Source organism: Stegostoma tigrinum, chromosome 30, assembly GCF_030684315.1.
Source record: "Stegostoma tigrinum isolate sSteTig4 chromosome 30, sSteTig4.hap1, whole genome shotgun sequence".
In the NCBI taxonomy this organism is placed as follows: Eukaryota; Metazoa; Chordata; class Chondrichthyes; order Orectolobiformes; family Stegostomatidae; genus Stegostoma; species Stegostoma tigrinum.
In genome coordinates this window covers 44,751,855-44,778,967 of record NC_081383.1, presented here as the reverse complement: position 1 = coordinate 44,778,967, position 27,113 = coordinate 44,751,855, and the positions used below count along the sequence as shown (strand labels likewise).

At 42.6% G+C, this 27,113-nt stretch overlaps 1 protein-coding gene across 2 annotated transcripts in view; it reads left to right on the top strand.

Annotated features, from left to right (window-relative positions):
* The window catches only part of LOC125465674 (scaffold attachment factor B1-like), a 104,509-nt gene that overhangs the window by 25,498 nt on the left and 51,898 nt on the right, over positions 1-27,113 (top strand). For both annotated transcript variants that reach the window (XM_059638433.1, XM_059638432.1), the window contains 4 exons: positions 223-310; positions 1,437-1,498; positions 12,863-13,006; positions 21,109-21,136. In XM_059638433.1, coding sequence (XP_059494416.1) covers positions 223-310; positions 1,437-1,498; positions 12,863-13,006; positions 21,109-21,136 — 322 coding nt within the window. The remainder of the gene's footprint in view (positions 1-222; positions 311-1,436; positions 1,499-12,862; positions 13,007-21,108; positions 21,137-27,113) is intronic.

Sequence of the window (27,113 nt, the reverse complement as noted above, 5' to 3'; positions counted from 1 at the left end):
GGCAAATTCAGCAAAACAGAATCTGGGGTGCTGAGGAAGGGTCACTGGACAGGAAACGGAGTCTTATTTCTTTCCACAGTTGCTGCCAGACCTGCTGAGTTTTTCCGGCAATTTCAGTTAGTGTTTCTGGCTTCCAGTGTCCACATTTCTTTCAGTTTTTTGTTTAGCTGCGTAGAATAGTTTGACTTTGCTCCATGTTAATGATTTGGTTCTTGGTTTCAGGTGATCCAAGAGGAAGGAGGAAATCCTGATGAAATTTTGATCAGCCCAGAGACTCCAAACAACAGAACGTCAAAGAAGATCAGTAAAGGTAGAAGAAAATAAATTGCCAAGATCTTTGAAGCTTTGCTTCAGTATATTTTATTGTGCCTGCTTCTTAATTTGCAATGTTGTTAGGAAGTGATGTTTTCTCTTGAATAACTGTGAGTATCAATTAGTGTATACTGTAAATTGAGAAAATTGATAGATCCTCTTCCGACATTAGCTATCTTTGGCACCCTCATCATGGAAGGAAGAGCATAGAATTGTACAGCACAGGAACAGCCTCTTCGGCCCTCGACGTTGTGCTGAATATTCGCGAAATTAAACTAATCCCTTCTGCCTGCCCTCGGTCCATAACTCTCCATTCCTTGCATATTAATATGTTTATCTAAAAGTCCCTTAAACTCCTCCATCGCATCTGCCTCCGCCATCACCTCTGGCAGCAGGTTTCAGACTCCTACCACTCACTGTGTAAAAAAAAAAACTAGCGCTTCATACCTCTTTTGACCTTCTCCCCTCTCACCTTAAATGCATGCCCTCTAGTATTGGACATTTCAACTCTGGGAGAAAGGGTTGATGGTCAGAACCAATCAGTGCATTTCGTAATTTTACAGACTTCTGTCCCGTCTCCCCCTAGCTTTCGCAACTCCAGAGAACTCTAGAACAGAACTAGAGTTTTTCTAGCCTCCTTATAGCTCGTGCCATCTAATCCAGGCAGCATTCTGGTAAACCTCTTCTGCACCCTCCCCAAACCTCCACATCCTTCCTGTGATGTGGCGACCAGAATTGATTGTAATACTCTAAGTGTGGTCTAACAAAGTCTTATAAAGCCGTAACACGTCATCCTGACTGTTGTATTCAGGTCCCCAACAAATGAAGGCTAGCTTGCCGTATGTCTTCTTTATCACCTCATCTACTTATGTGGCCACTTTCAGGGAGCTATGGACTTGAACCCCAACATCCCTCTGTAGATCAGTGCTGTTCAGGGCCCTACCATTAACTAGACTTTTCGTGAGCATTTGATCTCCCAAAGAAGATACTTTCAATCAGTATGGGCTGCATTTGTGCCAGCTGGCGGCAGTTAGTTGTCTTAATGTACTACACTGTCCAGACTGTGGCAAGCTACAATTACTCCTGGGACATGAAAGTGCAAGTAACTTGTGTTTGTTCTTCAGGATACCGAGTTGAGGATTGTGAAACCGAAGAATGTTCAGAAGAGGATCTTGGTGGAAAGCAGGCAAGTGAAGCTAAAATAATAAAATGTGAGGCTGGATGAACACAGCAGGCCAAGCAGCATCTCAGGAGCACAAAAGCTGACGTTTCGGGCCTAGACCCTTCATCAGAGAGGGGGATGGGGGGAGGGAACTGGAATAAATTGGGAGAGAGGGGGAGGCGGACCGAAGATGGAGAGTAAAGAAGATAGGTGGAGAGAGTGTAGGTGGGGAGGTATGGAAGGGATAGGTCAGTCCAGGGAAGACGGACAGGTCAAGGAGGTGGGATGAGGTTAGTAGGTAGCTGGGGGTGCGGCTTGGGGTGGGAGGAAGGGATGGGTGAGAGGAAGAACCGGTTAGGGAGGCAGAGACAGGTTGGACTGGTTTTGGGATGCAGTGGGTGGGGGGGAAGAGCTGGGCTGGTTGTGTGGTGCAGTGGGGGGAGGGGATGAACTGGGCTGGTTTAGGGATGCAGTAGGGGAAGGGGAGATTTTGAAACTGGTGAAGTCCACATTGATACCATATGGCTGCAGGGTTCCCAGGCGGAATATGAGTTGCTGTTCCTGCAACCTTCGGGTGGCATCATTGTGGCAGCGCAGGAGGCCCATGATGGACATGTCATCAAAAGAATGGGAGGGGGAGTGGAAATGGTTTGCGACTGGGAGGTGCAGTTGTTTGTTGCGAACTGAGCGGAGGTGTTCTGCAAAGCGGTCCCCAAGCCTCCGCTTGGTTTCCCCAATGTAGAGGAAGCCGCACCGGGTACAGTGGATGCAGTATACCACATTGGCAGATGTGCAGGTGAATCTCTGCTTGATGTGGAATGTCATCTTGGGGCCTGGGATGGGGGTGAGGGAGGAGGTGTGGGGACAAGTGTAGCATTTCCTGCGGTTGCAGGGGAAGGTGCCGGGTGTGGTGGGGTTGGAGGGCAGTGTGGAGCGAACAAGGGAGTCACGGAGAGAGTGGTCTCTCCGGAAAGCAGACAGGGGAGGGGATGGAAAAATGCCTTGGGTGGTGGGGTCGGATTGTAAATGGCGGAAGTGTCGGAGGATAATGCGTTGTATCCGGAGGTTGGTAGGGTGGTGTGTGAGAACGAGAGGGATCCTCTTGGGGCGGTTGTGGCGGGGGCAGGGTGTGAGGGATGTGTCGCGGGAAATGCGGGAGACGCGGTCAAGGGCGTTCTCGATCACCGTGGGGGGAAAGTTGCGGTCCTTGAAGAACTTGGACATCTGGGATGTGCGGGAGTGGAATGTCTTATCGTGGGAGCAGATGCGGCGGAGGCGGAGGAATTGGGAATAGGGGATGGAATTTTTGCAGGAGGGTGGGTGGGAGGAGGTGTATTCTAGGTAGCTGTGGGAGTCGGTGGGCTTGAAATGGACATCAGTTACAAGCTGGTTGCCTGAGATGGAGACTGAGAGGTCCGGGAAGGTGAGGGATGTGCTGGAGATGGCCCAGGTGAACTGAAGGTTGGGGTGGAAGGTGTTGGTGAAGTGGATGAACTGTTTGAGCTCCTCTGGGGAGCAAGAGGCGGCGCCGATACAGTCATCAATGTACCGGAGGAAGAGGTGGGGTTTGGGGCCTGTGTAGGTGCGGAAGAGGGACTGTTCCACGTAACCTACATACGTATGTTCCACATACTGCCCCACTGAACTCATCTCCACCTATCTGGAAAGTGGTAGTATGGCGCACTGACCTCTACATCGCCGAGGCCAGACGCCAACTCTCCGACACCACCTCCTACCGCCTCCTCGATCATGACCCCACACCCGAGCACGAAACCATCATCTCCAACACCATTCACGACCTCATCACCTCAGGGGACCTCCCACCCACAGCCTCCAACCTCATTGTTCCCCAACCCCGCACGGCCCGTTTCTATCTCCTTCCCAAAATCCACAAACCTGCCTGCCCTGGTCGACCCATCGTCTCGGCCTGCTCCTGCCCCACCGAACTCATCTCCACCTATCTGAACTCCATTTTCTCCCCTTTGGTCCAGGAACTCCCCACCTACGTCCGTGACACCACCCACGCCCTCCACCTCCTCCAGGACTTCCAATTCCCTGGCCCCCAACACCTCATATTCACTATGGACGTCCAGTCCCTGTACACCTGCATTCCGCATGGAGATGGCCTCAAGGCCCTCCGCTTCTTCCTGTCCCGCAGGCCCGACCAGGCCCCCTCCACCGACACTCTCATCCGCCTAGCTGAACTCGTCCTCACACTCAACAACTTCTCTTTTGACTCCTCCCACTTCCTACAGACTAAGGGGGTGGCCATGGGCACCCGCATGGGCCCCAGCTATGCCTGCCTCTTTGTAGGTTACGTGGAACAGTCCCTCTTCCGCACCTACACAGGTCCCAAACCCCACCTCTTCCTCCGGTACATTGATGACTGTATCGGCGCCGCCTCTTGCTCCCCAGAGGAGCTCAAACAGTTCATCCACTTCACCAACACCTTCCACCCCAACCTTCAGTTCACCTGGGCCATCTCCAGCACATCCCTCACCTTCCTGGACCTCTCAGTCTCCATCTCAGGCAACCAGCTTGTAACTGATGTCCATTTCAAGCCCACCGACTCCCACAGCTACCTAGAATACACCTCCTCCCACCCACCCTCCTGCAAAAATTCCATCCCCTATTCCCAATTCCTCCGCCTCCGCCGCATCTGCTCCCACGATAAGACATTCCACTCTCGCACATCCCAGATGTCCAAGTTCTTTAAGGACCGCAACTTTCCCCCCACGGTGATCGAGAACGCCCTTGACCGCGTCTCCCGCATTTCCCGCGACACATCCCTCACACCCCGCCCCCGCCACAACCGCCCCAAGAGGATCCCCCTCGTTCTCACACACCACCCTACCAACCTCCGGATACAACGCATTATCCTCCGACACTTCCGCCATTTACAATCCGACCCCACCACCCAAGACATTTTTCCATCCCCTCCCCTGTCTGCTTTCCGGAGAGACCACTCTCTCCGTGACTCCCTTGTTCGCTCCACACTGCCCTCCAACCCCACCACACCCGGCACCTTCCCCTGCAACCGCAGGAAATGCTACACTTGTCCCCACACCTCCTCCCTCACCCCCATCCCAGGCCCCAAGATGACATTCCACATCAAGCAGAGATTCACCTGCACATCTGCCAATGTGGTATACTGCATCCACTGTACCCAGTGCGGCTTCCTCTACATTGGGGAAACCAAGCGGAGGCTTGGGGACCGCTTTGCAGAACACCTCCGCTCAGTTCGCAACAAACAACTGCACCTCCCAGTCGCAAACCATTTCCACTCCCCCTCCCATTCTCTTGATGACATGTCCATCATGGGCCTCCTGCGCTGCCACAATGATGCCACCCGAAGGTTGCAGGAACAGCAACTCATATTCCGCCTGGGAACCCTGCAGCCATATGGTATCAATGTGGACTTCACCAGTTTCAAAATCTCCCCTTCCCCTACTGCATCCCTAAACCAGCCCAGTTCATCCCCTCCCCCCACTGCACCACACAACCAGCCCAGCTCTTCCCCCCCCCCCCCCCCCCCCCACTGCATCCCAAAACCAGTCCAACCTGTCTCTGCCTCCCTAACCGGTTCTTCCTCTCACCCATCCCTTCCTCCCACCCCAAGCCGCACCCCCATCTACCTACTAACCTCATCCCACCTCCTTGACCTGTCCGTCTTCCCTGGACTGACCTATCCCCTCCCTACCTCCCCACCTACACTCTCTCCACCTATCTTCTTTACTCTCCATCTTCGGTCCGCCTCCCCCTCTCTCCCAATTTATTCCAGTTCCCTCCCCCCACCCCCCTCTCTGATGAAGGGTCTAGGCCCGAAACGTCAGCTTTTGTGCTCCTGAGATGCTGCTTGGCCTGCTGTGTTCATCCAGCCTCACATTTTATTATCTTGGAATCTCCAGCATCTGCAGTTCCCATTATCTCAAGTGAAGCTAAAACTCTGCTGCGGCTTTGTAGAATAGATGCTGAGGGGACGTTTTCCTCTTTGAGTGAGTCTAAAACTGACATTTTTGAAATAAGATGTCTCTTATTTAAGGTGAAGACGAAGAAGAATTTCTTCTGATTGTCTTAGTTTTGGAATTCTGTTCTATTGAGAGAGGTGGAAGATGGGTTAATGAATATAATTATGAATGAGTTAGGTGAACTTTAGATCACAAGAAAATTAAAGGGTACAGGGAGAAATCAGCAAAAGCAAGTAAAGGCCATGATCTGATTTCCAATGACCTGCTGGAAAGGTAGAGCAGCCTTGAGGGACTGAATGGCCTACTCCTACTCTTCATGCTACGATATCATATCTCTGATGTATTAAATAATAAATGACAAAAAGGGGAGTAAGTAGTGATAGATGGAGGAATGAAAGACCAAAATCAAACAAGCCCACAGGGTGATGTGAAACATGGGAATGGGACAAGGAACCTTATAAATACAAGCCTTGAGGCTTTGTGCCTGAATACACGGAGCATTTGAAATAATATGTATGAATTAATCACATAAGTAGGTGTAAACATATATGATATGGTTGGGATTATGGAGACGTGTCTGCAGGTTGACCAGAAACGGGAACTGAACATACAGAGATATTTAGTATTTAGGAAGGATTTGCTAGAAAAAGGCAGTGGAGTTGTGTTATTGGTTAAAAAGGATATAAACAAAATATTGAGCAAAGATATTAGCTGCAACAAGTCAAAGCTGTGTGGAAAGAATTGGAAAAATGAAAAGGGGTAAAAAAATGTTAGTGGAGGTACAGACTGCCAGGCTGTATTGGTGATATTGGGAACAGCATTAAATAGGAAATCAGAGATACATGTGGTGAAGGAACATCTGCAATTATGGGTAACTTTAATCAGCGTATATATCAGACGAATCAAATTCATCACAATAACATAGAGGAAGAATTCCTAGAGTGTACAGGATGGTTTTTAGATCAATATTGTTGAGAACCCAACTAGGCAATAGGCCATTTTAGACTGGGGTAGAATGCAATGAGTAAGGAATAATGCTAATGTATTTGTGAGAGGCCTCTTGGGAATGAGTGACCATAGGATGATCGAATCCTTCATCAAGATAGAGAGTGAGGTAGTTGATTCTGAGATGAGGGTCCTCAATCTTAATGAGGGGAACAATGATGGTATTAAGTGTGAGTTGGCTATTGACTGATTGGGAAATGTTCCTGAAAAGAATGACAGGATTGGCAATGGCAGAGAGTGAATGGGTGAGCTACTGAAATTGTTTATTCCTGTCAGGCACAAGAGCACAAAGAGTAGAGGCTAAACCTTGGTTGTAATTGATGTAAAACAAAAAAGAAGCATACAAGTTAGCAAGAGGAAAGTAAATGAGTAGACTTGAAGATTGGGAACAGGCGAGTTGTCAGAATAGCAAGACCAAGGGATTGATTTTCAAAAAGCAAAAATTGAGTATGAGAGCAGATTTGTGGGAAACATAATTGACTTAAAAGTTTCTCTTGGTAAATGAAGAGAAAAAGATTGGTGAAAACTAATATAGGTTCCTTACAGTCAGAAGCAGGGGGAATTTATAATGGAGAGCAAAGAAGTGGTTGATGTACCTTAAATTCAAACTTCATTTGTATCTTCACAAAGGATGCAAGTAATGTACCAGAAATGAAGGGAAACACTGGGTTTCACGAGAGGGAGGAGCTGAAGCAAATATGTTTTAGTAGAGAAATAGTGTTGGTGAAATTGATGGGATTGAAGGTGGATAAATCCCCAAGGTTTGATCGTCTGCATGCCAGAGAATTTAAGGAACTAGCCTGATAAATAGTCTATGCGTTGATGCTCATCTTCCAAGATTCTTTAGTTTCTGGAACAGTTCCTGTGTAACACCACTATTTAAAAAGGAGGTTGAGAGAAAATGGAATTTTGACTAGTGAGTCTGATGCCACTAGTGGGCAAGATGCTAGAGTCCATTATTGAGGATTTTATGACAGAGCATTTAGAAAACAGTGGTGGAATGAGATGCAGTCAGTATGGGTTTGCAGAAAGGAAATCATGCTTGAGAAATGTACTGGAATTCTTCAAGGATGTTTCTTGTGGAGTTGTTGGAGGAGCCAGTAGATGTGGTTTATTTGGACATTCAGAAAGCTTTTCAACAAAGTTCCACATAAGAGATTAATGCATAAAATTAAAGTGTACAAAACGTACAATTAGTAATAAATGGGTCTTTTTCTGAATGGTAGGTAGTGTTGAGTGAGGTACTACAGGGATCGGTGCTGGGAGCCCAGCTAATCACAGTGTATGTTAATGATTTAAATGAGGTAACTGTGTAATATCTGCAGCTTTAGAGATGGCACTCAGCTGGATGGAAGGGGGAGATGTTTCATTTGCATTTGGGCAGGCTGGGTCAGGAGGCAAATGCATGGCAGATACAATATAATGTGGATCAATGTGAGGTTATCCACTTCGGTAGCAAAAATAGGAAGGCAGATTATTTGGATGTAAATTGAGAGAGGACAATGTTCAGCAAGACCCGTGTGTCTTCCTGCTCCAGTTGCTGAAAGTAAGTGTGTGGGTGCAGCAGGCAGTGAAGAGGTTAATTGTATGTTGGCCTTTATAGAAAGTGGATTCAAGTTCAGGAACAAGGATATCTTGCTGCAATTATTCAAGGTGTTGGTGAGGCCACATCTGGAATATTGTGTGCAGTTTTGGCCTCCTTATCTCTTTGCTGCTGGGTCTCTTTCATCTGTACTTTTGCTTTGTGTTCCCTACTGTGAGATCATTGGATTCAGTAAACCGATAAAAAGTGAAAAAATTGAAGTTACACATAACCTTTTCTGTGTGCTTAACAGTTAATTTAGAGTGATATTTAATTTGTCTAGTATTAGAAATAATCATTAGGCTGTCCTATTGTCGAATTGCTTAAAGATCTAAATATTGGGCAGGACAACTCGTTCTTAAGTGTGTCATAGGATCTTCTTAGAGATAACAAAGGTAACAAAGCATACTTAATGAATTTAACCCTTGACCTTAATTCCTTGGCCATGAGCAATCTGTTAATCCACCATGTCTTATTTAGGGAGATAATTATGGCCTGGCAAGACAGTATGGCATCTAACAGGAAAGCAATATCATTTCCCGAACAAGCTCAAATTTGCCAGTGCCAAGTCCTGAAAACATGCCAGTGAGTTGTGTGTCTCCAATTAATAGAATTTTAAGAACAGAGATCAGTGGCATTAAATAGAAGGAGTTTGCTTTGTGAAATAAATGTTCAAAGTCAAGCAGGAAACATCAGAAATGGAGAAATGGCCAACGAAAATGAGAAAAATAATGCAAGAAAAAGTGCATTAACAACAGAAGAATATAGAAGTACAAGAGCTCCATAATTAGGGACCATAAGACAGAAGCAGAAGTGGGCTTTTCAGCCCATCAAGTAAGCTCCACTATTCATTGAAATCATAGCTAATCTGACAATCATCAAATCCACTTTCCTGTCATTCCCCCATGACTCTTGATCCCCTTACTGATTAAAAATGCCTATCTCAGTCTTGAATATACTTAATGATCCAGCCTCGACAGCTCTCTGAAGAATTTCGCGGATTCACTACCTTCAGAAAATATATCATTCCATTTGTCTTTCCTTCGCAGTTAAATCAATTACACTTTTTGATTAATTCCTGATAGTAAAGGCGATCAAGGTTTTAAAAAAAAATTGGAAGGAGGGAGATGATGACAAATTTATTGTCTCTGTAGACTGATAAACACAAGCCTGGTTGAACCCTAAGAACCAGATGATACAAATTCCCAAAATCTTTCATTAAGGTTTCAAGCCTGTCACCAATAAGCTGAACAACCTACATCCAGCAGACCCAATTAACTCATTATTAGAGCTTAGTAGCTTTCAGTTAGTGTTATTGAGACTTGCTGACTTCACACTGACATAGCCAGAGTCATACTGCATGGAAACAGACCCTGTTCTTGCATACTGCACAAAATGATCAAATTTTAACAAGTATCTATTAATGTGTAGTTACAGTGAAAAGCTCGAACTTCTTTTGCAATCTTATACTAATTCTGTGGGTTAATATCTACCTCAGTTGAAATTTGGCATTAAGATATCACTGATTGTGATTTCCGAAGTGAGTTAGCATTTATTCATGATTTCTTGGTGCAAGGTCTTCTAATAATATTATCAAGTAAGATTTCCTCATTCATTCATTCAGGCTACCAATCACCTAGAAGGTAAGCATAACATGCATGCTGAAACCCCTGTGCCATATAATGCCACCTTGTTCAATTAGCCAGTTTCAGCCATCTATATGTCATAATTTTAACTGCTTGGTTCGAAGCACTTTGTAGATGTTCGCCCTTATAGCTGCGCTGCTTCATGAACCATCTGGGGTGCTTACCACTAATTGCTTTGCTATCTTTGACATCAGCTGGATTGTTGGAAACCCTTAGTTTAATGCCACTGTTGAACACATTTAAGTTAATTTCCTTCAGTATGCCATCAGTTCTGATTTTATTGCTCTTCACTAACAGTATGATGCTGGGTTGTGATGGGCATATTCCAGATTTTGAAAAAAACAATTCTGAATTTATTGAGAAAGTCAGGTCTGGCAGAGCAGCTATGGGAAGAACATTAAAGATTTTTGAAGTTCTCAAGAAGAATCATTTGACTCATTGAAATGTTAACTTGGGATGTTTTTGTCTATACCACTGTCAAGCATTTTGTTTATATTTCAGACCTCCAGTAGGGGAACTAAGGGTTAAGGGGAAAAAGCAAGAAAGGAGATATGAAGCATGTTGGAACAGCCATGAGCCTGTTGAATGCTGGATCAGACTTGCAAGGCTGAATGGTTTACTGTTCCTGTTTGTTTTCTGGTCCAGCATCTGCAGTATTTGCATATACAAATATGACTGACAAGTCTGCTGTGTTTGTATTTAAATCAACGAAGTGTGAAAGACTGCCCTTGACATTAGGGCCACATATTAAAATCTCTCATAGAATACCATGACCATCTAATCATAGTCGACACATGGGAGCACCAGTACCTGCAAGTTTCCTTCCAAACCATTCTGATTTGGAAATGTATCGCTGTTCCCTCAGTGTCACTGATTCAAAATCCTGGTACTTCTGTCAGCATTGTGGGTCTACCTTCAATAAATGGACTGTGGTTGTTCAAGGTAGCATCTCACACCACCTTCTCAAAGGAAACGAGGAATGTGCAATAAATGTTGTGATGCAAAATCTCATGCTTGAATGAAAAGGTTGGGCATTCTACTAGGGATATGTGTTTTAGTCGTATAAAACCCGTTGAGTATTCCATTCCTGCTCTAGGTTTGTCACTTGGGCTTGGGAAAAAATCTGTCATGGATAGTGCCGAAGCCCCCTTCTCGTTTTAATCCATTGGTATCCTACCTTTCAATGCATTGCTGTTCCTGTAATTGAGGCAGTGAATTATAATAGTTGAACCTAGAAGCAACAAATGTATGAATGGAAGGTTTCATCACTGGTTGTGCTGAACCATGTGATGTGACAAAGGAAGAAGTTCTGTCTTATTGTTGTTGGTGTTAATATGAAGTTGAAAACTCACTCCATGTTTAAGTATGACAAGGTTGTGAACAGGCTAGTTCAGACTCTCACTGACTGGTGTGAAGATTGGAGTCTGTGTCTTGGGAAAGGAGTTTATCATGGAGATGAAAGACAATGGCAGCGTTTCCCAAAATTTAATTCAATAAATTTTCTCCTCGTTGCAGCTGAGGCTGGAATATTACACTAACTCTAGACTCACCACTGTATTGTCGCAACACAAAATAAACATGCTTTTTCCATGATTTTTTTCATACTTAAACAAAACATCCACCATTCAGGTTTCTTAATAAAACAATATTGAGTGTATCATCATTACAAAGCTTGTGCAAGAAAGATGCAATATTTAATGTTTGCAGTTGGTAATATGGAACTAGCATTTTATTCCTATAAATATCTCCAAAACACACATGCAAATCCTTTAGGAAAAAGAGAAAAGAATAAAAGATTTCTCTGCAGAGGTTGGCTTTCTGGGGGAAAAGAAAGGGCCTTGAAGCAAAAGATGACTATGATGTGCTGAAGTATGTTACTGTGATGTCAAGTCAAGCCACAAAAGCTTCGTGGTCTTGTAATCACTGTCAAAATAACAGATATCTTTCATTCTGATCTGATTGCGGGTTTTTTATATATCAGAACTAGAATTGATCAGCTGGGCAACTTGTTTATGGTGAGCTTTCCTTCAAGTTGACTTGTTTTTAACAGCCTTACCTACAACTAAGGCAGGTAAAACAAGAAATTATCCAAGTAGGTCACTATTCAAAATAGCCCTAGCATATCTGTAGCAAAGCAAACAGTTACCACCAATTAATCCATTATTAGGAAGCCTTGCTAAAAATATTTCCAAGGTAAAAGGAACTTCCAATGATCTCTTAAATAAATCAGTCCAGGTATGTCCTCAAAATGTGAAATAAGCTCTTTTTTCCCCCACAATTCTTCATAACACATTATCCAAGCACTGTTGAAATATGAAGTGTCTTTACAACATCATCCAGGAGTGGTAATCTGAGATATTGGTAACAGGGATTGATAGAGCTGGTGGCATCAAATTTTGTACCCTTGCCTCCAGTTTTATTCAGCTGCCTGTCCATTGTCTTACATTGAACCAGGCTTTCTGCAACTAAAGATTACGGGACCTGAAATGTTAACTCTGCTTTCTCTCCACGGATGCTATCAGACCTGCTGAGTTTATCCAGCAAATTCTGTTTTTGTTTTCACAACCAAATGCGATCTAATTGACCAAACTGTGAGCTAATGATTCCTATGCATTCCATCACATTGCCATCTATCTTGTGACATTTTTGAAAGGGATGGAGCCATTTACATTTCAGGCTGTGAGTGTCTTCTCTTCGGATACCATCAGGTTACTGACGCTATGATTCAGATAAGATGTGGATATTTTGGACTCATTAAATTCTGGGTTGTACATTGGACAGTACATTAACACATTTGTCTGCAGATACAAATCTGATCCATTGGCTCTGTGCAGGCTACCAATGACTACTCTGCCAGGTTAGGATTAAAAGAGTGCAGTTTTATCAGTGGATGTCTCCCTCTGTTTTGTTATGAGGAAGGAGCACAGTGCATGTTCAGGAACCATCTGTGTTGCTTTGAGCTTGATAGTCCCCAGTCTTGAGAGCAGAAAGGAACAGCATTTCCATTATTTATTTCAATTCTCCCATCTAATGCTCATGACTCAGCGCATTAACAAAGTGTAGGCATTTCATAGAAACCAGTATCATACAACTAATTGCTGCTAGATTTTGGGGATGCAATGCGGTTGCTCCCATACCTGTTCAGCAGTGCATAGTTCTTGGCTTAATTATCTTCTCTTTACTACAGGAGGATATAGAGGCATTTTCTGACCATATACGGGATGTTGAAGAAATGAACATGCCTGAGTCAAAACATGCTGACCATACAGGTGCAGGTGATGATGTGGACAAGGCTTTCAAGCAAATGCCAGGCACAACTTCAATTCAGAAAGTAAGCTGACAATGAAAGGCTGCAATGTGTCAATTTCCAGTAGAAACCAGAATTCCTGTATTACATACAAGACCGGAAAAGTGTGTGGAACGGAAGGATTTGGTAATGGGAATTCCAGTTTAGTGAGGCCTATTGTGAACACTTTCATCTTGATCCTAACCCAGTCGACAGCTAGTGAGCTTAACAGGTTGGCTGGCTATTGGGCTGAAAAACAGTGGGTTGGAGGCACTTAGGATATTGTGGTTGAGAAAAGTCAAAATTCAGTTGTTGGATTAGAGGGACAGTTGGACATCTGGGAAAGTTGGGGAGAGTAGCCGATTACACAAGATGAACTAGATAGGTTGAGGGGATGCATGAAAGCACTCCTGTTATTCTGCCTTGTGAGCAATGATATGAAGTTATTGAGAAAATATTTGAAGACAGGGCAAGTGGCTTTGCTTCCTCTTTTATCTGAGGATCAGAAACCTAGGTTGATGGTAATAAAAGTAAGTATTCACTTAAAATAGAGGCATCCAGCTTCCTCAAAATATTTTCATTAGTCTCCTGCCACCTGCCAATGACTTGGCTGTTCACCTCCATTAAAACCAGTGACAGGCAAGTTCAGGGCTGATTATTGTTTCTTTTTAAACTCCTCGCCATCTCAAAATCTTCAGGTATGAGACCAATCATTGATTCTGACTTTTGACTAGGGGAACAGAGAGTGAAAGCAGAGATTTAGCTGTGTGAGATTTGAGCTGTAATAGATCTTAAAATAGCCGTTGTTGTTTGAGCTAATGTTGTGAACATTTTCTGGTTGAGGATCTAGAAAGGACACCAGAAGTTTTGACAGAAGGGGAGCCAGAATAGGTTGCCAAAGTAAAATCATTCCTTTTGAGATCAGTTTTAAGAAATTATTTGGGCAATGATTGGGTTAAAGATGCTGAAGATTGAATGAATTGTTTCCTTTGTTGTTAATTATGTCATAATTAGTTGGTGGATTGAAACCTTTACCTTGAAAATTAGTTTGAAGAATGAAGGAACATTCTTCCCCTGTGCTTGCTCTGCCCTAGCTGTTCACACTGCTCAGTTCTGTTCAGCCGTTTTCTCCTGCCTATTTCTTGATGCCCTTTCCTAACAACTGGCTGGAAGTTGTATCCAGTGCAAAGAAAGGTAGTTGTTATTGGAAGTCTAATGCATCCATCCGAACATATCACTGCATTAGTTCCTCGGCAGATATGTTCAAATCAACCTGTTCAGTGATCTATCACACAGCTCAGGAGCAAGTGGGACTTGAATCTGTTTCTCCTTGCTCAGAGGCAGGGATGCTACTATTGCACCACAAATGCCCTTAGATCCTTAGTGTAGGATTGTAAACTTCAACTGCTTCTTCAATGACCTTGACTCCAAAATAAAGTCAAAAGTGGAGATATTTGTGTGTAGCAAGACCTGGGCAACATTCTGGTCTTGGGTTGTTTATCTGATCATATTAATTGAGTACTGTGTATCATTTTAGTCTCCTCAGGGAGGACTTCCTTGCAATAGGGGCAGTTCAAAGAAGCTTTACTTGACAAATTCCTTTTGCAAGGATACTATTCAAAAAGAAAAGGTTGACCAAGTCGCATGTGTAACTGTTGGAGTTTAGGAGAATGAGAGGTGATCTTAGTGCGACATGCAAAATCCTGATGACCAGAACTGAGCTGGGAATACAGCAAGAAGGAGATTAGCAGAATTATTTGCTGAGCGTTGAGCTTGTGCAACTCTTTAGAGAGTGGTGGAGGTGGAATTATTAAATATCTTTAAGGCAGAGTAGTAAATACTTGACTAACAAAGGAATCAGAAAATATCAGTTTAGGTACAACATGGAGTTGAAGTCACAAAGAGATCAGTCATTATCTTTTTGAATGACAGATCAGGCTTAAGGGATCAAACAGTCTACTCCAGGTCCAAATTCATATGTTCATGTTGTCACCACAGTGCCCAACAATGATCATCTCTAGTGATGACAATGATCGTCCTGGGCAGCGCAGTGACTCAGTGGTTAGCAATGCTGCCTCTCAGCGTCAGGGACCAGGGCTCGATTCCACCCTCGGGCGATTGTCTGTGCGGAGTTTGCACATTTTCCCTATGTCTGCGTGGATTTCCTCCACGTGCGCCGATTCCTCCCACTGTCCAAAGATGTACGGGATAGGTGAATTGGCCATGTTAAATTGCCCATAGTGTCCAGGGACATGTAAGCTGGGAGAATTAGCCGTGGAAAATGCAGGGATTGAATGGGAGGTTGGGTTATGGCTGAGATGCTCTTCAATGGCGTGGTGTTCACTTGATGAGCCAAATGGCCAGCTTCCACAATGTAGGGGTTCTATGAACAAGGCAGAATCTAAGCACCTCCCCTTGATTTGACATCGGTATCATTGAATCCCCCATGGACGAGAAACCGACCTGAACCAGCCATACAAATAGTGTGACCACTGGAGCAGGTCAGGCTGAGACTTGAGAGGTGAATGAGCTCAAATTAAAATTATATCCATGTCCCCATCAAAGAAATTAATTTATCTACCAGGTGGAATATATTTTGATCTTCTCTCTATTGTACTCGAAGAAAATGTATGCCAAACTTATACAACCTGAGTTAGAAGGATTTTTGATCATCAAGCAAGTTGAATGTTCTAGCTGACAAGTAGATGGTCAGAACTCCAGTCAGATAAGCTATTGTCTCACTAAAAGACAGAGCAGGCTTCATACACCAAATGCTTTGCTCCTCCTTTTACTTATTCTCAAATCTGTCCTCTTCATTTCATCCCTCTTGCAAAGTTGAATAGAGTATGTGATGTTTGTAAAACGATAGGGGGTAAGAGTGTGTGGACACTTCGAAAGATGGGTTTTTGTTAGGCTTGGAGATTAAGAAAATGCCTACAGTTAGCAGCAGATATACAGGGATGAAACATTGTATCAAAAGGCTCGACTGTTAGCAGGCAAAGCAGCATTTTTACCAAGATAACAGGTTTTTGAATTTAGCCAATTAATTTAAACTAGGTCCAGATACCAAAACCCAATTAAATTTAAATCTGATGGTTTTGACAACCCTGGACCAATCCTTTTGTAAGAAATTGATAGGTCACCAAGGATGTAAAAGAAGAGGTTATTTGGAAATCGGCATGAAAGCGAGCTGCCATCTGAAGAGAAACTCACTGGCTGTCAGAAATCTCTAAGCTCCCAGAGTAAGCACCATCTAAATAAAGGTATTACAGTACTCTTAGCTAATATTCCTGACAGAAAGAATCAATAGAGAAAGGTGTTCCTGACTGAAGATCAGCAGAGATGGCATGGAGCATTCCAGAAGACTTATTGTGGCTGTAATTTTGAGAGACTAAGTTTTAATTTATTTTTCTTATATATTTGGATCATGTAAATGGGATTTCTATCTCTTAGAACAGCAGTTCATTAGAATTTTGTTTATTTGGGAATTGTTTGGTTTGTTGGTAGTTCTGTTAATTTGTTTATTGTTAGAGTTAGATAAATAAATTGATACTCGTTGATTAAAGAATGAGTGAAAGGATTTTATTTAACCACTCCTTTATAACAGATTGGAAAATGAGAGGCAGTTATACCACTTTTCACACTTGTAACAGATTATGAGGTGAGGGTAGTTTCTCAGGATATTTCGTTTTAGTTATCAGGGGGATGCCTAACTCTCCTTCATAACAGTCCTCTAATCTCCACTCTACTGGCTCCAAGGCCAATGTTTCCTATGCCCTAGAATTGAATGCATTTATCTGAACAGGCTGTGATCAAGATTTTATGCAACTAAAGCATAACTTGTTCTCCTTTGCCTTTATGTCAATGGGTGCTGGAGTACAAATTCTTATAATATTGATGAACTAGGAAGCAATAACATGTAGGAGCAGAATTAGGTCATTCGCCCCATCGAATCTGCTCCGCCGTTCGATCATGGCTTATATACTTGTCAGCCCCATTCTCCTGCCTTCTCCCCACATTCTTTGATCCCCTTACTAATCAAGAACCTAGCAGCCTCTGTTTTAAATACACTTAATAACTTGGCCTCTACAGTCCTCTGCAGCAATGAGTTTCACAGATTAACCACCTACCTGATTCCTCATTTCGTTTCTGAAGGATCGTCCCTTCACACTGAGGCTGTGCCCTTGCATCCTTGTCTGTTCTACCCGTTGAAACATCATCTTCCAGTCCACTTTATCCACACCTCTCAGTATTCTGTAGGTTTCAATCAGATCCTCCTCGTCTTTTTAAACTCCATTGAGTACAGACCCAGAGTCCTCAACTGCTCCTCATATGATGAGCTCTTCATTCCCGGGATCACTTTTGCAAACTCCTCTGGACAGCCCTCTAATGTCCTCTAATGATCCTTTCTTAAATACCAGGCCCAAAATTGCTCTTGATATTCCAAATGTGGATTCATGTGACTGCAACTAGGAAGGCACACCGTGGGTTTACACATTTGATGTTAACCTCAAGGAGCTATGCTTGATTCTCGGAAAGTCTGTAGGCATAACTATAGTTGCTAATGCTAAGATTGTTTGAAATTAATCGACAGGTTTAAATTGTCGTACTCATTCAGACATAGGCATTTATTTTTCATTTCCTTGAGACTCAGCCATTCAATTAAATCAAGATGATACCACATTGTAGGTAAGTTAATTAATGGGTACATAGGGAATAATTTTAGTGAGCATACTGACATTTTGGAAGTGAAATCCTGGAACCAATTTTCAACTTGGAGGGCAGGGGAAATCTGTAATTCCTTGTGTGTTATGGTACTCACTGATACATAACCCTCTATGAAGGGAGTAAATGTTTAAGGTGGGATCTGGGGTACCAGTCGAGTGAGCTGTTTTTCCTGGATGGTGTTAAGTGTTGTTGGAGCTGGTATCCAGGCAACTCTCATCCATGACACTCCTGATTTGTGCTCTGTCTATGGTGACAAACTTTGGGGAATCATGTGGTCAGTTACTCATCTCAGAATTTCCAGCTTCTGACCACTTCTTTCAACAGTAGTTAGTCCACTTTAGTTTCTGGTCAATGCTGATGGTGATCATAGAATCCTTACAGTACAGGAAGAGGTCTTTCGAGCCATTGGGTTTGAACTGACCCTGTGAAGAGCATCCCACCCCCACCCCCCCCATCCCTGTAACCGCACATTTATCATAGCCAATCCACCCAACATGCGCATCTTTGGACTGTGGGAGGAAACCAGAGCATCCAGTGGAAACCCACGCAGACACTGGGAAAACATGCAAACCCCATACAGGCAGTCACCCAAGCCTGGAATTGAACCTGGGTCCCTGGCAAGGTGGGGTAACAGTGCTAACTGCTGTGCCACCATCCTGCCCATTGAAAGTCAGGGAATTAGTAATATTCTGTCTTCTTGGAGTACCATTACTACTGCTTCTAGTGCATAGACCTCAGACAGTCGCCACTCTGTCGGAAAAGACATAAGCCAACAAATAATAGGAGCAGATATAAAGAATAGAACAATGATTATGGGTGACTTTAATCTTGTTGATTGGGTCAGTCTAGTTGGAAAGGCTAATTACAGCTGCAAATTCATAGAGTGCATTAGGGATAGTTTTCCAGAGAAATGTCATGGAGCCAATCCGGGAACAAGCTACCCTGTGTCTGGTAGTGGGTGATGAGACTGGTTTAATAAATGACCCCAGTGTAAAGGTCTCTGAAGGAGAAAAGACCATAATACCGTAATATAATAGAGTTTAATATTCAGTTTGACTGTGAGAAACTTGGGTTGGAAACAACTGTGTTTAACTTAAAGGGAATTACAAGAAAGAGAGGATAGAGTTGGCTAAAAAAACTTACTTTAGCCAAAGAAGAGAGAAGTCAAAGTGAATGTAGGCCCCTAAGAAAATAAATCTGGGTAGATAGTAACTTGGACCAAGGAAATGGCAGAAGAGTTGAACAGATATTTTGCATCAGTCTTTATGGTGGAATGTGCTTAGAATATCTCACTGATACCTAAGAATATGGGGGGAGGAATGAAGTACCAACAGCATCACGACAGAATTAGTATTGGACAATCTAATGAGGCTAAAGGTTGATAAGACCCCTAGCTGCATGTCTTCATGAAAAAGAAATCGTGCCTGACTATTTTGTTAGCTTTTCAAAGAAGTCTCAGCTGAGTAGATAACGGGCAACCATTAGATGTGTTATATTTGGACTTCTAAAAGGCAATCCCCAAGGTTCTTCACTAAAGGTTAAGTTCTAAGAGCTCACATTATTGGAGATAGTTAATTGATGTGGACAGTGAGTGGGATAAGGGGTTCTTGTTCAGTTTGGTGACCTGTAACCAATAGAGTTCCACAGGGATCAATGCTGGGACTGCAGTTACTTTAAATATATATTAATGATTTGAAAGAAGGATGCAAATGTACTGTATCCAAATTTGAAGGCAGTGCAAAAATAGGTGAAAGGGCAAGTTGCAAGAGAGAAGCAAACATTTTACAAAGAGAATAATATGGGAAAATGTGAAGTTCTTTGTTTTTGAAGGAGAAACCAAAGAACAGTATTATTTAAATGGAGGAAAACTGCAATACAAAGGTACTTGTGTGCACTTGTACCCAAAACATGGAAAGCGAGCAAACAGGTACAGCAGGTAACCAGGAAGGCTAATGGAAAATTAGGACCTACTTCGAAGGGGTTGGAGTTCAAGAGAAGGGAAGTCTTAATGCAACTGTACAAGGTGCTGGTGAGATCATATCTGGAGTAATGTGAGCAGTTTTGGTCCTCTTATTTAAGGAAATATACTGTGTCATTGGAGGCAGTTCAGAGAAGATTCGTTAGCATGGTTTCTGGTATGGAGGGATTCTCTTATGAGCGACGGTTAAACAGGTTAGGAATTTACTTGCTGGAATTTAGAATAATGAGGCATAATCTCATTTACACATTTTGCACTCTCAAGGAGATTGATATGGTAATAGCTGAGAGGATGCTACCCCTTATGGACGAGTCTTAGATCTGAGGGCATCGTCTCAGAATATGGGATGCCAATTTAAGACTTAGATGAGGAAGAATTTCTTTTCTGAGGGTTGAAATGCCTTGCCTCAGAGAGCTGCGGCGGCAGAGTCCTTGTGTATATTTAAGGCTGACAAAGATTCTTGATCAGTTAGGGGAAGTAGGTTACGGTGAAAATACAGAAAAGTAGACGTAAGTAATTTTGGATTAGCTATGAGCCTATTGAGTAGCTGTTTCTTGCTGTCTTAAACTCAGAAGATCTGGTGAAGAGAAAATGATTAATATTTACATAGAATATAGAACAATACAGTGCAGAACAGGCCCTTCGGCCCTCGATGTTGCGCCGACCTGTGAGCTAATCTAAGCCCATGCCCCTACACTATCCATTTCTGAAGAAGCGTCACTAGACTCCACATTTTCGGTGCTTTTATAGATGCTGCCAGATCTCCTGAGTTGTTCCATAAAATTCTATTTCTGACTTGATATGAGCATGTGAATTTAGAGTTGGAGTAGGTCATTTGGCCCTTATGCCAACTCTGCCATTCAGTAAAATCATGGCTGATCTGTTTGTGGTCTCAACTCCCCCTTGTACTTAGACCTGATCCCAGTAGTGAAGCACAGGCCCTACAATGATCTTTGCAACAGTCAGTTTGCAATTAGATTTGCAATGTATCTCCTTTGCAGTCATTGTCGTCATTTTGCATGTCTAACATTGTATTGCTGAACATAGCATCATGGCTCATTACTTTCAAAGTGGATTTTGGAAGCTGAATTTAGCCGTTTGGCTTGGAAATGTTGAAAAGGTCTTGCTCTCAAGACGGATCCACCTGTTTTGTGGCAAGTCTTTAAAGCCAATAAGCTTCTCTTTCATATATGTGTATATAAAAAGCAGAAAAATATAAGGCCACATCTGCAAGCGTGTTTCTTAAGATGTGAAATATATCACTTCATATTTGTTCATAATTTCCCTATGTACCAGGCAGTTCTGTTCATGTTAATTTTCAGGATTGTACCCAGATTGGCTGATCTTAAACTGGGAAGTCAATCATGGTGTTGTTAAATAAATGGGTACAATATGAAGTGCTGCAATTACTAATATATTTATTTTTCTCTTTTTCTTGTAGGAATCTAAAGCAGTACTAGAAGAATCAGGTACTGAAATGATTGTTTTTTAACTTTCTTAGTAATTATATAATGTCACCTATTCCTACCCCTCCCCCCTCTTATTCTTTCAACACAGTCGGTATCAAGTGTAACAGCATTTGTAGCACTGGTCTTTTGAAGAATAGCACAGCTACAGGACGAATGGAAAACTGAGGTGATCTGTCTTTTTGTATAATTATGCTGCTAAACTTTTATTGCAGAATGACCTTTATGAAGTTTTCAGGCAATTTTAACAGAAATGCTTTTTAGCTTTCAACGGCAGACAGTTTACATTTGGAAAAGTCCGTGTTTGGTTTGATCAATTCAAAAATAGTATGTTGAGTTGTTCATGAGTCTGAAACTGCAACTTGAAAAAATAAGAAATTACAGGATTTGGCCATTTGGTCCCTTAGGCCTGCTGCGCCATTCAACAAGGTCATAGCTTATAACTTATACGCCTTTGTACATTATCTGTTACGTGCCTTGATACTTTTAGTATTCATCTAGTAAGTTCAAATCAGACTTTTGCAAAAAGTATCATATGCGAAAAAAGTAGATATATGTAAAATATCTATACATATTTTCTTTTTATGACTGGGTTGAAAAATTCCACCTCCATTATCAATAATTGACTCCTAGAGAATGAGTCTCAACTGTTTTTATCAATCACTCAACAGCATGAGAATATGCTAGCTGCTTAGCCAAGTTGTCATATGCAGAGAATGAGAATATATAACGTTGAATTGATTGTCAGAACAGATTTGCTGGTCTTTAATCTTGCCTAGAAAGAAAGTAAAATTTTTGATTCATTTGTGGCACATGCCTTGTAATTTTGCAAGACTTGGGTTTAATAAGCTGTCCCATTTTTAGTGAATCTGAATTACCACCTAGCTGCTTTGACTTAACTGTTTCAATTGTGTTGCTGATTCCGATTTGTAGAGAATATAATTAGCATCCCTACCTCTGAGACAAGAGGCCCAAGTTCAAGTCCCACCTGTTCCAGAGGTATGTCATAACGTATCTGAATAGGTTGATTTCAAAAACCGATATGAGACTCAACCTTTAGAAGTATGCATAGAGTAATAAATGAACTTCTAGTTGTACTTCAATCAGCTAACCAGAGTAGTCAAGAAAGAAATAAAGGTCTTGTTTGTAGAAGTGCTTGGGAAAAGAGAAGGCATTTAAGGGGAGCCACTAAGAACACCTTACAACCTTGCTTTCTAAATGTGTTCCCATTGCGACACCATCTTAGTGCTGTAACCCCAGACTTAACAGCTGGATGGGTGGCAAGGGACCTGTGACAGTTGAGAGGTGGACAGAGGATCTAAACTGATGACAGCAGGAACCAAGGTTTGGGAGAGGATCAGTGATCATTGGAAAGTGAGAGTGGGTATATTGCGAAGAATGGTGGGGACCTATCAAGCGCATCTACCCTTCACTGGGTTTGTCAAGACAGGATTCAGGCCTCCAGGATCAACCAGTTGCACCATCCATACCAGTTTGTAAAACAAAACTGCAGTATTTAAAGCAGGCATGCGTTTGTCAGCACTGAGTCATTGCCTCCTTGGAGTTTATGGTTCTAAAATTTCAACTGGCAACCCTGCGGGGGCGCTCAACTCACAATTTGAGAAGCTCTGTCGTAGTTTTATTTTGTTGATGTTTTGAGCCTGAAACACTGTCCTGTTGCTGTTTACTGTACTTCTGTATGAGTCAAGCATGTTGTTTTAATCAATATTTAAGTTTATTTTTAGAAAAGTCTTCAATTTAAAGTATTAATTACAGCGGGTACTGTGCTTAAAGATGAGCGGAGGTTAATCTTATCTATTGTTAGTAGAAGCCAGTTGCGTTGAAGAAATCTTGTACTTATGTAGCACTTTTCAAAACCTCAAAGTCTCAAAGCATTTCAGAGCTAGTGAACTACTTTCAAAGGGAATGACTGTTGCCATGTAGAAGCCGTTGCAGCCAATATTGGCACAAATGGCCATGGGCTAAGTAGATTCATATAGCTCAGAAAAGATCTTTTGGCCTATCGAGTCTGTACCGATAACTACTACTAAACATACGCTAATCCCAATTTCCTGCATTTATCCCATATCCCTGAATGTTATGATGTCTCAATTGCACTTTCTAATATTTTTTAAAGCTGGTAGGGTTTCTGGACTCCGCTATCTTCCCAGGCAGTGCATTCCTGTTATGGACCAGACTCAACCCCCTCACAGAATATTAAGATAGTCTAGCCCCTAACTGCTACTTGTTTAAAGATAAGTGTAAAGCATTGTGTTCTGGATTTAATCAGATTGGTCAAACTACCGGGCTTGAAACAAAACACACTTTATTTGTACACTGTAATTTAAAATACAAACAAATTAAAGGTAAAAGACTAGAATTGGCTTAACTGTAACACACGCTAAATCCTTAACAAAATAATAGCTATATTAACAACTACTATTAGTTAACTGTTTCTGTGTAGTAGCTCCCCATAAACACATCCTTGGCGGAGGCAAATTCAGTAAAATAGATTGCTCACATGCAATTCTCACAGCATGATAAGAACCCAAGCTTTTAGCTGTAACAGAGAGGGTTGACAGGGCTGTTAATAAGGCATACAGTGTTTTAGCTTTTATTAATAGAGGGATCGAGTTCCAGAACCAAGAGGCTATGGTGAAGCTGTACAAAACTCTGGTGCGGCCGCACTTGGAGTATTGTGTACAGTTCTGGTCACTGCATTATAAGAAGGATGTGGAAGCTTTGGAAAGGGTGCAGAGGAGATTTACTCGGATGTTGCCTGGTATGGAGGGAAGGTCTTACGAGGAAAGGCTGAGGGACTTGAGGCTGTTTTCATTAGAGAGAAGAAGGTTGAGGGGTGACTTAATTGAAACATGTAATATAATCAGAGGGTTAGATAGGGTGGATAGGGAGAGCCTTTTTCATAGGATGGTGACAGCGAGCACAAGGGGGCATAGCTTTAAATTGAGGGGTGAAAGATATAGGACAGATGTCAGAGGTAGTTTCTTTACTCAGAGGGTAGTAAGGGAATGGAACGCTTTGCCTGCAACGGTAGTAGATTTGCCAACTTTAGGTACATTTAAGTCGTCATTGGACAAGCATATGGACGTACATGGAATAGGGTAGTTTAGATGGGCTTGAGATCAGTATGACAGGTCGGCACAACATCGAGGGCCGAAGGGCCTGTACTGTACTGTGCTGTAATGTTCTATGTTCTATGAATAAGAGCTTCCAATCCAGCTTCAGAATCTCAGCAATTGCTACTGAAGAATAAAAGTAAAAACAAATTCTTGGTTCTGTGAGAACTTAACCCCACACATTCAGGCGGCTGCTGCTGTTCTAACTTTAAAAGTAAAACGCAAGGCCGAACAAGCTGTTTACTTTATTAGCTTTGGAGCAGATTACTCGTCACCTTCTTTACAAAAAAAAGCAGGACAAAATACATCTCTTAAAGCCGTAGTATCATCACAATTCCAGATTCCCATCACCCGCTAAGTGAAAAAGTTCTTTTCCAAATCCACTCTGAACCTCCTGCCTCTATGCCCACTCATGATTTACCCCTCAAACAAGGGTGACAGCTGTTCTCTATCCACCTTGTCCATACCCCTCAAATTTTTATGTACCTCAATCATGTTCCTTCCCTCCTCAATCTTTTCTGGTCAAAAGAAAACAATTCAAGCTTATCTAGTTCCTCCTTACAGCTCAATTTCTCCATCCCAGGCAATATCCTGGTAAACCCCCTGTAGCACTGTCATGTCCTTCTTGTCGGGAAGTGACCAGAACTGTACACAGTACTTCAACTTTGCATGACCAGTGTTCTGTACATCTCCAACATTACCTCCTTGCTCTGATATGACATGCCATGAGTGATGAAAGCATATGCCTTTGTAATTATCCTACATACCTTTAACTGTCTCAGATACCTTCTTAATGATCCTATTCATGTAGTCTGCTGACTTCAGGGATTGGTGAATAATTACCCAAAGATCCCTCTTCCTCCATGCTCCCGGTGTCATGTCATTCATTAAATACTCTCTCATCTTGTTTCTTCTTCCGAAGTGCATCACCTCACACTTTTCAGGATTAAATACCATCTGCCACTGGTCTGCCCATCTGACCAATCCATCTATATCTTCCTGTAACCTACAGCATCTTTGCGGTTAACCACTCTACCAATCTTGATGATGTCTGCAAATTTGCTTTTGTCTATGTCATTTATGTATATTAAGAAAAAGGGTCCCAGCACTGATCCTTGTGGTACACCGGTGGACACCAGCCTCCAGTTACTTGAACAGCCTCCTACTGTTGCTGATTGTGTCCTGTTACTAAGCCAGTTTCTGATCCATCTTGCCAGGTTTCACTCAATTCCATGTGCTTTATTCTTCTCAAACAGTCTCCCATGTGGGACGTTGTCAAAAGCTTTGCTAAAATCCATATAAACCACTTCAACTGAACTTCTCTCATCCACACACTTGATCACATTTTCAAAGAATTCTAACAAATTTGTCAGGCATGACCTCCCTCTGACAAAGCCATGCTGACTATCCCTAATGAACCCATGCCTTTCCAAGTGGGTATTAATTTGGTCCTTCAGAATTTTCTCCAATAGTGAGATTCATTGGTCTGTAATTTCCTGGTTCATCTCTACCACCCCTTTTAAAAAGTGGAACCACATTAGCAGTCCTCCAGTCCTCTGGTACTCTCCCTGTAGCTAGAGAGGAATTACAATGTTCTGCCTTGCCTTCTGCTGCAACCGAGGGTGCACGTCATCTAGGTCAGGGTATTTGTTTAAACCCAACAGAGCTTCCAAGACCTCCCCATTTTCCATTGTCAAATTGTGCAAGTTCCTCACAGTCCCTTGTCCTGACTTCAGTACCTATGTTTTCCATTTCCAGAGTGAAGACCAAAGAGAAGTATTCATTCAAATATACTACTGCTTCACGCATAGGTGGCCCCCCCTTGGTCTCTAATGGGCCCTACTCTTGCCTTGGTTAACAGCTTCCCTTTAATGTATGTATAAAATATCTTTGGATTCTCCCTAATCCTATTTATGCCCCCTTTTCGTTCTTCCAATTGCTTTCGAAAATTTCCTCCGGCACTTCCAATATTCCTCTAGGGCTGAAGTTGTGTTGCTTCTTTTGGACTTGCTAAAAGCCTTTCTCTTCTTCCTCATCCGAGCCTGAATTGTGCTAGGCCTCCAGGGTTCTCTGAACTTATTACTCCTACATTTCCCTAAAAAGGGTGCATGTTGGACCTCTCCCCAGCTCTTATTAATGTCCCTCAATGCTCTGCTGTAGATTTACCTTCATGGAGCTGTCTACTGTGGTCAGATTCTGCTGTATTTTACTAAGATCTACCTTTTCCCAATCCAAAGCCATCTTTTGCAGGCTGTCTTTTTCCTTGTCCAGAGCAAATTTGAACTGTACTATTTTGGAGTCACTATTGTTAAAACATTCCTCCACAGCCGCATCGAACATTTGCCTGACTTCTTTCCATGGCACCACATCCAGCTCTGCGGCATCGCTTGTTGGGCCTTCTATTTATTGATACAAGAAAACTTGCCTGGACACATTTCAAGAAATCCACCCCCTCTAAACCCTTGACACGGTGACTATCCCAACTTATGTTTGGTAAGTTGAAATTCCCTGGTACAATTACCCATATATTACTCTAACACACCTCTGTGGACTGTCTCCCTCTACTTCCCTGCTCACTGGGGGCCTAGAAAGCACTTCCAGTAAAGTAGCTGCTCCCTTAACATTCCTACATTCAACCCACAAAGCTTAATTTAAGCACCCTTCCAGGCGTGGCACGGTTGCTCAGTGGTTGGCACTGCTGCCTCACAGTTTCAGGGATGCCAATTCGATTCCACCCTCGGGTGACTGTGAAGATTTTACATTCTCCCCGGGTCCACATGGATTTCCTGTGGGTGTTCTGGTTTCCTCCCACAGTCCAAAGGTATGCTGGGTGTGTGATTAGC